Here is a 15,210-nt window from a genome sequence, read left to right on the forward strand (position 1 = left end):
AAATATTAGACTTATAAAAGAAGATATTAAGTGATGAGTAAAGGTTGGAAAAAATCTCAAATGTTATTCTGATTATATCCTTGTCATCAAGGAATCTTAAAAAAGAAAATTAGATCATAAACAATAGAAACAATTACTTGTATTTTGTAGCATTCAAACCATTTAAATACTTAAGGTTTTAATAAAATTTATTCTTTAAATTTAAAATCTTAATTAGAAAAAATAATTAAATTAATTAAAATATTAAATTATTTATATTTTTAGATAAAAAGATTAAAACTAAATAATATTAAAATATATACACTTCTTAAATAGAAAACAAATAAATAAATCATAAATATTAAATTATTTGCATTTATTAAAAAATAGTAAAACATTTAACACCACTCCATATAACATATAAAAGACAAATTTTAAATACTTAAATATTTAAAATAAAATATTTTTAAAAATCGAAAACAGTGAAAGTAATTTAAAAGAAACTTTGTAAGATTTCAATTAATCAATTATTATCAATTTTCACGTGTAATTATTGACAGGTTACTTAAGAAAACAGAATATTTAAAAACAAATCGTAATTTCTCATGACTTATATATGATCCAACAAGATCTTTGAGGTTTACCAACCCATTGGTTGAAGTTGAAGCCCACAGTTTTGAATTACTCTTTGATCGACACTTTCCTCGCACACTTAATAGTTTCAAATACGGACTCAAGTTTCGCTCTGAGAGCGAAGAGACATCTCCCACAGAAGCATCGATTTTCGCAATTCTTTTGTTCTTTTGGTACTTTTTCTTTGACCCATCAAAGTGTGATTTTTTACGCTTACGCTGTTTCCCACTTTCAACCAACTGTTACACTAAATGCGTATCCATTGAAATTAATTTTCTTGACTAATTAGTCGATTAAATTTGGAAAGCATTCCCTAAAAATTTAATCTTGGCGCGGGATTTGAAAACTCTCCCTCCCATTTTGCCTTTTTTATTTATCTTTTCCATGTAAGAAGATAATAATCTAGGTACGGGTCCTTTGGGGCGTGTAACAGAACTGAAATAGAATCCAGAGAGTCAAAATAGTTAGGGTTCACAAATCGTTTTTGTTCGATCTTTATCACTGTCATTAGTGATTCTTGATCTTGGTTATTTATATTTTGCCAATACACTAAAAAAAAAATATTGATACCCTTTTACTTCATGGGCAAAGGGAAAAGGCGTCGAGGTAATAATACAGTCACCATTCCGGAAGATTCAAACCCCACCCAACAAAATACTCAATCTTTAGATTTCAATGGGGAGTGTGAAGCTGATCAGAGTAAAGCAGTAAACTTTACGGAAACAATTGATGATGGGGCTGTAAGGTTTTCTTCTATTGCTGAAGGTGTGAAAGGAAAGGGTGGCAGAAGAAGTGAAAAGGAGGAGGGCGAGAAAACGATGTTAGAGGGGAGTTCGTTGGAGAAGGGCGGCGCTGGAGACGAAAACCGTGGTGAAAATGGTGGAGTTGAAGTTTCTACTTCGGTTCAAGGTGTTAAAAAGAAGCGAGGCAGAAAGAGTAAACAGGAAAAGTATGAGATGGAAATGAAGTTGTTGGGGGAAAATTTATTGGAGAAAAATGGTGAAAATAGCAGGGTAGGATGTTCTTCTGTTCAAGGTGCGGAAAAGAAGCGCGGCAGAAGGATTAAAAAAGAAAATGAAGACATGGACAGTAAGATTTCAGATGGCAGTTTGTTGGAGAAGAATGGTGATGGAGATGTTAGCCACGGTGAAAGGGATGGGGTTGGTGGTTCTTCTTCTCTTCAAGAAGGCGTGAGAGATGGAGGTAATGGTGGGGTTCATGTTAAGAGACCTGGGAGGAAAAGAAAGGTTGTTAAGGAAGGGGATGCTGAGTTTGAAATGTCTGTCGTTCTTTCGGGAAGTGGAAGTGGCAATGGGAAACAACATAATCTTAGAACTCGTAAAGTAAAAATAGAAGCTGTGAAGCCGGAAAAGAGTAAGAGGGATAAGAAGGTGAAGTGATTTATTATTTATTTATTCAATAAAAAGTATGTATATCTGTTTGGGTTTAGCTTTTCATACGAAAGTGATTTAGCTCACATTTGAGATGGTGTTTCTGTTTTGACAATAAACAGTCTGTTGAACAATCCTTAATGTGCCATCAATGCCAGAGAAATGATAAAGGCAGGGTTGTGAGGTGCTCAAAATGCAAGAGGAAAAGATTTTGCATACCCTGTATTCTAAATTGGTATAACTTCTTCTCACTTTGATTTTTTTTTTCTTTCTATTTAAATTGTAATGTCATTATATTGTATAGCATGCCTTGTTTGGTTGGGTAAGATCAATACGAGGTTTATTTCTGCGTCATCACTGCATTGCCAGCTACCAAGTAAGTGTTACTGACATGTTCTTTGTGCTGTAATATTTATACAGATTATCTGAAAGACTTAAAGTGACAAGCCCATGTATAAATGACATGTCCAGTTTTTTATCCATGTGGTTAATGATTTCTATGCGAAATTTCTAGAAGTTACATACTCTATGTCTAATATGCTTCCCTTTCCTATGTTTCGAGGAAATGTCTTAATGGCTAGAAACAATTCCCAGATCAATTCCTGGATTAGATATTGCAATATTTGGTAGTTTTGGTTTTGAATGATGACAACTTGACCAACTGTTAATCCTTGAAGTGTTTTCTGTGTCTTTAGGTATCCTCATTTGAAAGAGGATTACATTGCAGAGGCATGTCCCGTGTGCCGTGGTAATTGCAACTGCAAAGCATGCTTGCGATCCGATGTACTTATTAAAGTTAGGTCTTCCCCCTTCAAGTAACTGTCTTGTGATTTTCTGAGTTCAGCATTTAAAATGTTGTCATTTCGTTTTCTGTAGGAAATGAAGAATAAAACAAGTACCAATGAAAATGAGAAGGTTGAGGTCTCTACGTGTTTGCTGCAAGTACTTCTTCCGTATTTAAGATTGTTGGATGAAGAACAAATGATTGAGAACGAGACAGAAGCTAAGATACAGGGTATTTTTCCATTACAAGTGTTGATTTTGGTTACTAATATGTGAATCAACGTTTCTCACCAAACAAATGAATTTGATGCTGAAGAAGACAATATTTGATCTTGCATATTTGTCCCAACACATTATGATACTCACAACTAAGCCAATTTTGTTGTATGTCATGAAGCCACGCATCTCTTTGCAATAAATTCTGACTTGCAAACGAGAAATAATTATCTGTTTTATATTTTATAATAATTGATAAGCTTTAAGTTTGCCTTTCATCTTATGTTCTAGTCAGAGTTTAGTACAAATTCCATATATTTGCATTATATAATTTGCTATTTGGATGTGCACTATAGGAATCTCAGTCTCAGAGCTTAAAGTAGTGCACGCGGATTATTGTAAGGATGAACGTGTATATTGGTTGGTATCTTTCTCTCATCTTATTTTCTTTTTTCCAGTTATCCTTGTATCTTTATTTATTAACTTAACACTCTCTTGCAGTGACAACTGCAAAACCTCCATATTTGATTACCATAGAAGCTGTACAGAATGCTCTTTTGATCTTTGTCTCATCTGTTGCCGTGAACTTCGTAGTGGTCAGCTTGTAGGGGGTGCAGATCCAATTATGTTGGAGTTTTCATTCAGAGGTCGTGAGTACTTGCATGGTGGAGAGGAAACAGTAAACCAAACTGAATTAAATGATGCTGCTAAGCCTCTAATTCGTGAATGGTCAAGAGCTGGATGGCATGCAGAAAGTAATGGTAGCATTCCTTGTCCAAAAGCCAGTGATAAATGTTGCCATGGTTTTCTTGAACTGAGAAGTGTATTAGGTCAACATTTTATAACTGATTTATTGTGTAAAGCAAATGGACTGGCACAAACATTCAAGCATGGGACCCCTGACAAAATCTGTTTGTGTTCAAGGCCTGATAGAAACGCAAATTATGATATGAGGAAGGCTGCTTCCCGTGCAGATTCTAGTGACAACTATTTGTACTGTCCTAAGGCTGTACAACTACAGGATGAGGATTTAGGGCATTTTCAGTGGCATTGGGAAAAGGGAGAGCCTGTCATTGTTGGCCATGTGATTGATTGTACATCTGGTTTAAGCTGGGAACCACTTGTCATGTGGCGTGCATTCCGTCAGATGACTAATACCAAACATGAACAACATTTAGATGTAAAGGCAATTGATTGCTTAGATTTCTGCGAGGTTTGTTTAACTTTGTTCACCAGAGTGATTTTTTTCTCAAAATTTGTTATTCACTCCCATGAAGCTTTACGTTTAAATTGTTTAATATTGGTTTTTACCTGGAGCCACTATGCTTCAAATGGTTGGTAGAGGCTAATTTAATTATGGCAAATATATGTTAAATTTCTTGAATTTGGTAACTTCACCCTTTTCTTGGTTTTGTGTAGTTTCAGTGCATTTAGTATTGTCAATTCCTGACTTCCAAGAACTTGTCTGAGCTGAATGTTCAAAAAATATTTTTTAAAATACCTAAAAATTACGATATTTTGGTGGATAGTTCCACTAAAAGAAACGGATTGTTGATGTTTTGTTGTCCGGGTCATAAGGATACGCCAGTCCAAGGTTGAGTGTGGGTCATTAGAACACACATTAGGGTGGTAACTTAAAGTTCATTTTTGAGAGTTTAGTTAATATATCACATACTTGTTGCTTGCTTTAATTTAGTCCCTGCCCCTATGTTTATTTTCTTTTCCAAACAAACCACCCTTTCCTGTTGCCTTTGCACCATGTTTTGTTATTATGATTTGCTGCTTCTGCTCCCTTGCCACAGGATCTAGTCGATGTTGTGTAATGTGCATTTTAATTTTCTTGCTCTTTTCAAATTTTGTAATCAGACTAGAGTAAGTGGCGTCTGCTTTATTTTACCAATTCTGCAATTCTTTAGTGCTTTTACTTGACGTTTTTGATACTCTGTCACTGCTGATTTCTTCATTTTTATGAGTTGTTGGTTAAATCCAGGTAGAAATTAACATCCACCAATTCTTTATTGGGTATACGAAAGCTTTTGGGGATTGGCTTAATTGGCCTCGGATATTGAAGTTAAAAGATTGGCCACCTTCTAATTTATTTGAGGAACGCTTGCCTAGACATTGTGCTGAGTTTATATCGTCCTTACCATTCAAGGAATATACTGATCCTCTTGGTGGCTGTCTTAACTTAGCTGTTAAATTACCTAAGGAGTGTCTAAAGCCAGACATGGGGCCAAAGACATATATTGCTTATGGATTTCCTGAGGAGTTTGGACGTGGTGACTCAGTGACTAAGCTCCACTGTGATATGTCCGATGCAGTATGTTCTATTTTCTTTTCTCCTTCCTGATCTTTTATTTTCAAGGATTTATTCTAAATAATTTGAAGATTTAAGGGTGTTTTTTTTCCCAATAGTGTTTCATGTTTGAAAGTGCATAGTTTGTAGGTTGTATTCATTGTTGTATTTCATAATGCATTATTTATCTTGTTGGGTTCTTATGAGCAGAGTAAGCAGATTGTTGTTTCAATTCACATCATGAATTTTCTGCTCTGTGCCTTGTCTTCATCCATAGTTAATCTGTATATTTTTGTATTTGAAAGAATTTCATATAATATGTGCATTTGGATCAGATATATATGCTATAAATTATGTGTACATTAACGTTTCCTCATCAAATGTATTTGTCTGTGTTTTGTTTTAATTGCTGTATATTCTATACGAATTAATGGTGAAATTAAAGTATTTTTTTTCCCTTTTAATAACTTGACTGTTCTAGGTAAATGTGTTGACTCATATTGCTGAAGTCAAATTGGAACCCGGGCATCTTAGTGCCATTGAGAAGTTGAAACAAAAGCACTTTGAGCAAGACAAGAGGGAGCTGCATAGTGATCACGATAGAGAAACTAATGTTGACAAAGTAAAAACGATGCCAGAAAGTGATTTGTCGTTTGCAGGGGATGGCTCAGAAGGTGCTCTGTGGGATATTTTTCGGAGGCAGGATGTACCTAAATTGCAGGAGTATCTGTGGAAGCATTTTAGAGAGTTTAGGCATATCCATTGCCGTCCTTTGGAGCAGGTAAATCAATATTGGGTATTATTTTTCAGCCTGAGTCATTTGTGAATCTTGGTTCATAACAAATAGAATTAGTGTTTATATTTGTAACATTTGGAGGATTTCACCCTTGTTGGATTCTCCCTTTCCCTCATTTTCTTGTAATAAATTTTTCATTATATACATGTAATTATGGATTTGGTGAATGATGGTTGTGAATAATTATTTTAAAGTATGTGGCGGACAATACCTGTTGTATATTGATAATGCATCACCTGTGGTTACTGCACTTACTCATTAGACTTTATTTTTTCTTGAACGGGTCATATCCTCCGGTAATGAAGGTTATTCACCCCATCCATGACCAGACATTCTATTTGACCGTGGAGCATAAGAGGAAGCTTAAGGAAGAGTATGGTTAGTAACCCAATTTTCGTATTTTGATTTGGTGTAGAAGTCTGAATTGTGCCTCTACAAATTCACAGTTATGTATCTTCTTGTAGGAATTGAGCCCTGGACATTCGTTCAGAAGCTTGGAGATGCTGTTTTCATTCCAGCTGGCTGTCCTCACCAAGTCAGAAATCTGAAGGTAAAATGAACATACAGGGTAATTTTGTTTTGCTATGAACATCAAGGCAGGTTTTAGTAAGTTAGCTATGATCATTGTCCATAATCTATTACAACATGTCATAATCAAACATCTTGAAATTAACAGTCACATAATCAAAGATAGTCTATATAGAGATTTTGTGGTTACAACTCATGTTCCTTTAGGACATAAGATAATTTACGTTTTCACCGGAGTGTGTTTCTGGACATATTTCAAGATCTTCTGGCCAAGTAGGGTATGAATGGCATTCATTTACCAATTTTAGTGGAAGTGTTGTAAATAGTAGTTAATTGGTATACAAATATATCTTCATATTGATTGAGAATCGAGATGAAATACCTTTAGAGTTTTCCTATTTGTTTTGACATATTTTGTTTCTTTATTTTAGAGAAATTAATTGTTACGAATAAGAGAGTTGAGACTGTTATTGATGTGATTGATATTAATAAAATTATTTCATTGTTTCGTTGATTATTTTTAGTGTTTACTAACTACCTTAAATTAATCCCATGTCCATGATTGGCAAAGCAAGCAAGTCTGTGAAGGAAGTGAAACTGTTGATACATCAAAGTTTGGTTGCTTTTTGTGGTTCATAAGTTTTATTTAAATGTTCTCTGTAAACGCATGATAATATGTCTTTCTTTTGCAGTCATGTATTAAGGTTGCATTGGATTTTGTTTCTCCTGAAAATGTTGGGGAGTGTTTTCGTTTAACAGAGGAATTTCGTACACTTCCCATAAGCCATGGGTCTGCTGAGGATAAATTGGAGGTATGTCAAACTATTTTTGTTGATTTGTTTCTGCCATTTATTTCTTTTCATATTAATAACTTCTCAGATCCAAAAACATACCTGGCAAATATGATTAGTTCTATAATTATTTTATTCAAATGCATCAAGAAATAAACTTGGCAAGCAAACAAAAGTATTTAAATTGTCATGCCAACAGCTTTGTGCTGTAAATTGAAGTTACCTTTCTCCTTGATTACTGCTTTTGTAACAGGTGAAAAAGATGACAATATATGCTATGCAAGATGTGATAACAAAATTGGAGAAAGCAAGGTTAGCAAATTCCAAACTTCAGACCCTTTGAAATGGACTGTATACTTGCATTTGCTGAGTACATTGTTAGATTATTTCTTGCGTACTATGCCATTCAGATTATGTTTTTTAGGCTCTTGATTTAACAATCATTCTTCAAATTGATTATTACTGTACTGTGCTCTTTTTTATGCTCTTGATTCTATTACCATTCTTCAAATTGATTATTACTGTACTGTTCTCATGCTGATTATGTTTTTTAGGCTCTTGATTCAATTATCATTCTTCAAATTGATTATTACCATTCAATTTACAGGATGGAAGTAAATATTCCCTTAACAGACAAAGAGGAAGAGGTGGAAGAATAAATTTTGGGTCATTAGCTCATTCGTGACTGTAAGAACGGTTTCGTATTTTGTTGTTTCAACCACACCTGGGAAGGGTTTTTTTTTTTGGCTCCCTTTTTGGTTAACATTATACGTCTTGTAAACCTAGCTTTCACATTTAGCTTGTGTCTTTTTTAGATGTTCATGTTTCCGATTACCAACTCTTAAATGCCATTTAATTGTATTCTGAAGAATGCAACCAGAGGTAATATAAGTATTATGTTAGATTTTACTAAATCTACTGTAACATTCATATTAGACTTTTCCGATGTTCTAGATTTTTTTTTTGAAACACTTGTATTGAAATACAAATAACATCACTTGTATTGTAACGTATGCTTATTTTTTCTCATTTTGTAACACAGACCATCCGAGGTGCAGAATGAATCACCTATTCTAAGTGTTCCTTTTTGCATTATGTTAGAATAGGGTTTGAAGAGACACAAAATGTACTTTGAATCTAAAGCTGTTTAAAGATAATGTTGGATTGATTATTTACATAGTACGATATTTTTTTGTTTTTGTTTTCAAGTAATAGGGCACTTATACATTTTCTACATTCAACTTCAATTAAAAAAACAAAGAATTAAGGTTCAGAATAAACTAATGCCTCTTTGCATACGTATTCTCTCCTTTGTGCATCAATGCAGAGTAAGGATGCAACACAACGAGCTCTGTTAGATGTGTTAAGTCGGTTTTCTCTTGTTCTCTTCGGTGTTTATATGTATCCTTTGTTTGTTGGGTAATGATATAGTTTTGTGATGATGTTTTTCAATCTTCTCTGATACCTTACACAGTACCAAGAACTGTTCTCTTCAATGACTTCTTCATCTGCAATGCTAAACTTTTAATTTTTTTCTTCGTCTTTTGTTGCTCATCATTTCTCAACCTCCATCGATTTCAATCTTGGTGATGACAATTTCCTCGTCTCCTCATTTGGCAATAATAATAATTTCTTCGTTACAATTTGTGGTCTCAAACTCTTAGTTTTTGGATGGTTCACACGTTTCACCAAAGTACAAGAACTCTGAAGATGCTCAAGCCAACAATATTAACACTGCCTTGTTTTCATCATAAACGGCAAAATGGTGATTTTTAACTCTTCACATCTGGACAAAGTTGTGCACACTATGCTTCTCAGATAAAGTTAGGATACCAAAGAATGATTATTGTATTACTACGTATCCTTTTGATATTAAGATGACAGTTGATACGTTTGCTGGTACAGGTGTTCTCATTTCTATTGAACATCACATCGATGCTATTCTTGGTGAATTATTTGAAGAATGTGATCATTTTATTGTATTCTAACTTTAAGAACTATAAGAATTCCATAGAAAGATTGTTGTATTATATATATATATATATATATATATATATATATATATATATATATATCCTTTTGAATTAAGTTGACAGTTGATACACATGCTACCACCGGTACTCCTGTTTCTGCTGAAGATCACACTGATGTTGTTCTTGATAAATTATTTGAATATTATCATTTTATTATCTCTGTTACTTAATGTATGGATCTTTATGCTGTCGAAGAAATTGAGGCTCTTGAAGATGAAGTTGATATTATTCTTGATGAAGTATTAGAAAATTCTGATATCATTTTATTACCTATGTTACTTCATGTCTGGATTCTTATATGGTTTAAAATTGAGCTTATGATGCTATGACAAGTTCTTTGTAAAAGAGGTCTAATACCAGCTTGAAGAATATTCAAAAGTAACAATGTATTATTTGAATTTGCCATGATATCCTGTGCTTGTTTTGAAACAAACTTGCATTGAGTTTTTTTGCAGAGAACTCAAGAAGCCACCAAAACTATGATTAATCTTCATTTCTAGCTATTATGGTGTTTCTAAAGTCTTAAAAAATCACACACCATGATGAAAGAAGTCACATCATGAGTGGATTTCTCATTATTTTTTATTTGAAGCTTGAAGTTTTTTCATTAGTCTTATAATTTATTTGTCCAATAAATTTTAGTAACAAATTTAAAAAAATTATAAAATTAATTAAAAGAAAAATGCTTTATATTAACGATGGAAATATTAAAACTTCAAAAATTATATTTAGATAATAGATTAATTAAGATATGAATAACAGCTACTGTGATAATAAATAAAATGTCAAAACAATTTTATATATATTCATTTTTATAATGCACATTTTTATTTGAATAATAATAATAATAATTAATATTTATACAAATCTAACATTTATACATGTTAATATTACAATATTAAAAATGTCTTTTACATTAATAATGAAGACATAAAATAAGAACAATCCTAAGTTAATATAACAACAAAAACTGACGCAATAAGGATGTTATGTCTTGAGATAATCTTAAAATTCCATTTATATTTAATAGAAAAGATTAGTTAAATAAAATTTTCAATAAATCGTAAGATATATCATATACATTTTTTAAAATAATAGCGAAAGTGTAAATTTATAATGTAAATTTCAGTTGATTAGTTTAATATTATTATCATCTTCAAGCAAATATCAAAGTAGATAAGATAACGGTAATAACCACGGTAAACAACATCGATAAAATATAAACAATGCAAAAAAAAAGTAAATTAATATTATATCAGGGAAAAAACCTAATAGTAATAATCTTAAAAATATTGAAAAAATAAATCTATAAAAGATAATTAGACGTACTAGAAAAAAATCTTATCATAAAAAATTTGAAAACATTAAAGTATTATACCGAACCTATTTGATCAAATTATTATTTTTTCTTTATTTATTTATTTATTTATTTATATCGTACTTTTATAAATCTCGCTGAACCTTCCTTTTCTATACTATTTAACGGATTCATCTTGGAAAAAAAAGTCCTAATTTCTTTCTCTCACAAACCCTATCTCGCAACAATTTAATTCCTATTCCTTTTCTTATCCAGTCATTGCGCGTTCTCCGTGATCTCTTTGCCCACCTAATAATTCCCGGTAAGCATGCAATTCTTTTCTGTTTATTTATCATCTCTTTGATAGCTTCTTCATATGCTATTTGGATTTGGTGTTCGCTGAATACCCTGAACATCTTGTTTTAGTTGAAGATGTTTTTTCTCTCTTGTTCTGCATATTTTCTGTATCATTTGTTATATTTTATATTCTTTATTGGTGTTGATTTGATGTTAAAATATGTGACGGTGCGCTCTTTCACTATTCCATGTTCCATGCCAGCTTATTTTCTGATTTTTGTTGAAATCTTTTATATGTGCACATGGATTGATGAATAGGGCCGGACTTTGGGAATTGTATGTTTTTTTTTTTTTTGTTTTTTATGAGATGCTATGTGTTTGATGAAAATTCTGAAGTTATATAGATCACTTGTGCTAAGCCAATGAATGAATGTATGCGTGGAAATGTTTCTATATTCTTTTCTTTTGCGGGTGAGGAAGGGATCTGTATTTTTTGTGTATGATGGTTTTTGTCTAGTTGATTTGGATCTTTGGTTGAGCATGTGTTGTTCGCTGAAATGTCTAACCCAATATTTCCCTGCTTTCTGCGTCATGAATTGATAGGTTTTGCTTAGGTCCATTGAGATTTGAAGCCTGTACAAATTGTTGAGATTTGGGTGTTTTAAGATGTTTGCTTTATCTGGTATGTGGATATGAAATTTGCATGTTCTATATTCAATCAAAGGATGTATAGTGTGAAAAATTTAGAGCTGGGTTTGGTTTAAAAAAATTAGAACCGACCAATTCATGGGTTTTTCTGACCTGAACCGTCATATCCTGTCTGGGTGAAGGGTTAGGTTTAACCTTCAGCAACAATATTTGCAACAACAATATTTGCAACAACGGTGTGTTTAGGACACAGATATCACACCCCATGGTTCTCCCAGTGGTAGATATGGCTAATTTTATGTGGAGTCTTTTGTCAAGGTTATTGTATTGATTGTTGTTTTATAGTTTGGTAATGCTCATAAGTGGCTGTGGTCCTTGCCTTTTAGAGCATTTATCCTATTGGGGACAAGTAACTGAGCATCACTGTGATGGCTGAACCTCTCTATGTGAATAAGAATTCATTCTTTGTACTATGCATGTTTGCACGTTGCAGTCTATTTCAGATTATGGACCACAGTGAGCTGGTCCTTTTATAGTTACTATCATGGAAGAATTGTAGAGTGTGTGATATCTTGAATTTGGATAAAAGAACAATTGTTATATAATAACTGGTTAATATAATATATGTGGTGATCCAGTGTAACTCTGATTATAGGGATATAAGATAAATGCATTAGAAATGTAATCTGTCTTTTTTTTTTACCTGTGTTAGCATTCATTGTTCTTGAAAGGGCTATATATGTTGTTTTATGTTAAATAAGGGATCTTGACACATTAAAACAGAAAAAGACTCACCATCTGCCCATCTGCTAGGTCATGGACCTTCCTTCGGAAAGAAAAAACCTTTCCCCCTCCCCCTTAATCTGTTTCTGACAATGAAGTTGTTCTTTTCTCTTCTCAGGAGAAAGATTGAAATTGAAACATCAAGATGCCTGCTACAGCAGGAAGGGTTCGTATGCCTGCGAACAATAGGGTTCACAGCAGTGCAGCTCTTCAAACCCATGGCATATGGCAGAGTGCCATTGGCTATGACCCTTATGCACCCAACAAGGAAGACAAGAAGGATTCTTCACAAAATCTGCCTAATGCAGAACCTGATGCTGAGAATGCATATGCTAGCTTTCAAGGTCTTCTACAGCTTGCTAAGATAACAAATGCTGATGTGGATGTATCTCGTGGGGCCTGCAAGAAATGTGGCCGTGTTGGGCACCTCAAGTTTCAGTGCAAGAACTATGTGAAAATCAAGGATGACAATGAAGAGAAGGATCCTGATGCAATGCAGCCTGTGGGGTTGGTTGGACTGGATAAAAAGTTGAAGGTTGAGAAAGTGGATAGGAGAAGTAATGTTGAGAGCTCAGAAGAGGAGGAGGACAGTGATAGTTCAGATTCTGAGATTGATTCAGAGATTGAGAGAATTATCGCCGAAAGGTCTGGGAAGAAAATTAGTGGGAAGAGAAGTTCTTCCGGCAAGAAGGGGGATTCAGATGATGATGGATCGGACAAAGATTCTGACAAGAGGAGAAAGAGAGGTAGATCAAAGAAGAGGAGTTCTAAGAGAAAAGTTAGTGATTCAGATGATTCAGATGAAGAGAGGAGGAGAAGGAGGAGGAAGAGAAGAAGGGAACAAAGGAGGAAGAGGGAGAAGTCATCAGATGAAGATGATGAGTATAGACGCAGGCGAAGGAAGAGTAGGAAGGAGAAGAGAAGAAGGAGAAGCCATCTATCAGATTCTGATTCATCTGAAGATTCCATTGTAAGGCACAAACGAAAGAACAAAAGAGCCTCATCATCTTCTGAAACTGATTCAAGTGGTCATGATGATTCGAGGAAGGGGAGGCGTGTCAACAAATCAGAAAAGAGAAGGAGCCGTCACCATGGGGATGATGAATGATCATTGTGGTAGTCGATTTTATTCCCCTTGATGGTTCTAAAATTCACGTGTAATACATCTGTATGGTTTATTGGACCTTGTGCTTGACTTTCAGAGTTTGGACGTTCAGTTACTTCGACTATTGCTTGTGTAAGATTAAATACATGCTTGACTGTTTTGCAGGAATTGTAGTATATGGTGTTATTTTATTTATATCCTGTCAAAAAGGCCTTAGCCGAAAGAATTTGATATATAAGGGAAGGTTCAAGGAACAACAAATTTCGATTTAACCAAGAACAGATAGAGTTGATATATGGTTTAGCCTAGCAGAAACAAGTTTTACTTTATCTAATTTCTTTGAAACTTATTGAAATTAAAATATCAGTGAAAAAACTTACTTCACTTATTTTAAATTTTACTTCATATAAATCATTTGATGTTATGAGATAACTTCTCTTTTTTTCGTATTAGAATTATATTCCTTGCCTGTTAACTGTCAGAGATCCTTATAGCTCAATGCTATATAATTATTTGAAAAAAGAAATGAAACATACGAAAACGATAATATAAAAAAAATCGCAAAAATAAAAGTGTGTGTGAGATAGATATGGATATAGATCGAAAGGTATCAAGTGTAGATAAAATAAAAGTGTATGTATCGTTGTTCAATATTTTTACGCATATAACGTAAATATTAAATATATTTTTTGATTGCGTTTTTTAAAATTTTGTATTTCGTTTTTTTAATTAGGCTTAAATACCTTTTTAGTTCTCATTTTTGCAGTGTTTGTTGTGGATGATCCTCATTTTTTTGACAGAATGTTTAAAATGGTTCTCATTTTCGCAATTCGTGTTTTATTTGGTCCTTTTACGTAACATCGTTTAAATCATTAACGAAACATTTTACAGGTGGCACAGTTTGTATTAGGGTGTGTTATGTGTACTGTACATACAAGCCGTGCCACTTGTACAATGCTCCGTTAATGATTTAAACGGCGTTATAGAAAAGGACTAAATAAAACACGAATTGCGAAAATGAGGATCATTTTAAACATTCTGTCAAAATGAGAATCATCCACAACAAACACTACGAAAATGAGGACCAAAAAAGTATTTAAGCCTTTTAATTATTCAAATTTAAAATTAGTTTTAAACTCTGTAGTTTGAAGAAAATACTTGTACTAACTTTTTTATCAATTTCTTTACCTGAATATTGTCACTAGGAGTATTTTGAAAGGAAATCAAACACATAATAAAATATTTGATAATGACAACGTAAAATAAAAATATGTTGTTATGTAAATGACGTATGATTACCAATAACATAGACAAAATTCTAACTATATCTAAAAAAGATAACAGAACGAATACTTTCTAAAACACAGGAAATAAAATAAGTTTAATTGGAGCATAGTAAGCAAATTTATTTTAAGATTTATGAGAATAAAAATATACTTAAAAGTTGCTATTTTAGTATTACTGGAATATCATGGAGTGTCATCCCATCAAAGAGATATTTGGGAGAGGAAGAGATTATTTATGAGTATAATAAAATGAAAACAAGAGTGGAAGTAGAAGTGAATGAAATAACATAAAGCATTGATTCTTTGTTTATTTGATCAAAACCATTGCATGGTGAACTGTTTTGGTTG

The 15,210-nt window shown here is 33.1% G+C and overlaps 2 protein-coding genes across 4 annotated transcripts; both read left to right on the forward strand.

Moving 5' to 3' along the window:
* Positions 1–632: 632 nt before the first annotated feature.
* Positions 633–8,327, forward strand: LOC114190936 (lysine-specific demethylase JMJ26-like). Of its 3 annotated transcripts, XM_028080019.2 has the most exons (14): positions 633–785; positions 1,204–2,003; positions 2,126–2,238; positions 2,699–2,798; positions 2,880–3,018; positions 3,359–3,422; positions 3,504–4,215; positions 4,993–5,322; positions 5,780–6,079; positions 6,400–6,472; positions 6,559–6,644; positions 7,315–7,434; positions 7,667–7,725; positions 8,021–8,327. In XM_028080019.2, exons 2-14 carry the CDS (start codon positions 1,431–1,433, stop codon positions 8,070–8,072), a joined length of 2,721 nt encoding a protein of 906 aa, XP_027935820.2. In that variant the 5' UTR covers positions 633–785; positions 1,204–1,430; the 3' UTR covers positions 8,073–8,327. The 3 variants fall into 3 exon arrangements, with proteins under 3 accessions (XP_027935820.2, XP_085532226.1, XP_027935819.2); XM_028080018.2 differs by lacking the exon at positions 633–785 and having other exon boundaries at positions 1,014–2,003; XM_085676100.1 differs by lacking the exons at positions 633–785; positions 7,315–7,434; positions 7,667–7,725; positions 8,021–8,327 and having other exon boundaries at positions 1,011–2,003; positions 6,559–6,653.
* Positions 8,328–10,925: 2,598 nt separating this feature from the next.
* On the forward strand, positions 10,926–13,744 carry CXIP4 (CAX interacting protein 4). The gene is made up of 2 exons (XM_028081300.2): positions 10,926–11,065; positions 12,590–13,744. Exon 2 carries the CDS (start codon positions 12,617–12,619, stop codon positions 13,577–13,579), a length of 963 nt encoding a protein of 320 aa, XP_027937101.2. The 5' UTR covers positions 10,926–11,065; positions 12,590–12,616; the 3' UTR covers positions 13,580–13,744.
* The last annotated feature ends 1,466 nt before the right edge of the window (positions 13,745–15,210 follow it).

This window comes from Vigna unguiculata, chromosome 7 (genome assembly GCF_037176805.1).
Source record: "Vigna unguiculata cultivar grain cowpea cultivar isolate G323 ecotype 2 chromosome 7, ASM3717680v1, whole genome shotgun sequence".
NCBI lineage: Eukaryota > Viridiplantae > Streptophyta > Magnoliopsida > Fabales > Fabaceae > Vigna > Vigna unguiculata.

Excerpts from the sequence above, each read along its gene's own strand:
- LOC114190936 (XM_028080018.2), top strand. The coding sequence starts at position 1,194 with ATGGGCAAAGGGAAAAGGCGTCGAGGTAATAATACAGTCACCATTCCG. Across the intron at positions 2,004-2,125 it reads AGAGTAAGAGGGATAAGAAG|TCTGTTGAACAATCCTTAAT; the intron begins GTGAAGTGATTT and ends GACAATAAACAG. Across the intron at positions 3,019-3,358 it reads GACAGAAGCTAAGATACAGG|GAATCTCAGTCTCAGAGCTT; the intron begins GTATTTTTCCAT and ends TGTGCACTATAG.
- CXIP4 (XM_028081300.2), top strand. The coding sequence starts at position 12,617 with ATGCCTGCTACAGCAGGAAGGGTTCGTATGCCTGCGAACAATAGGGTT.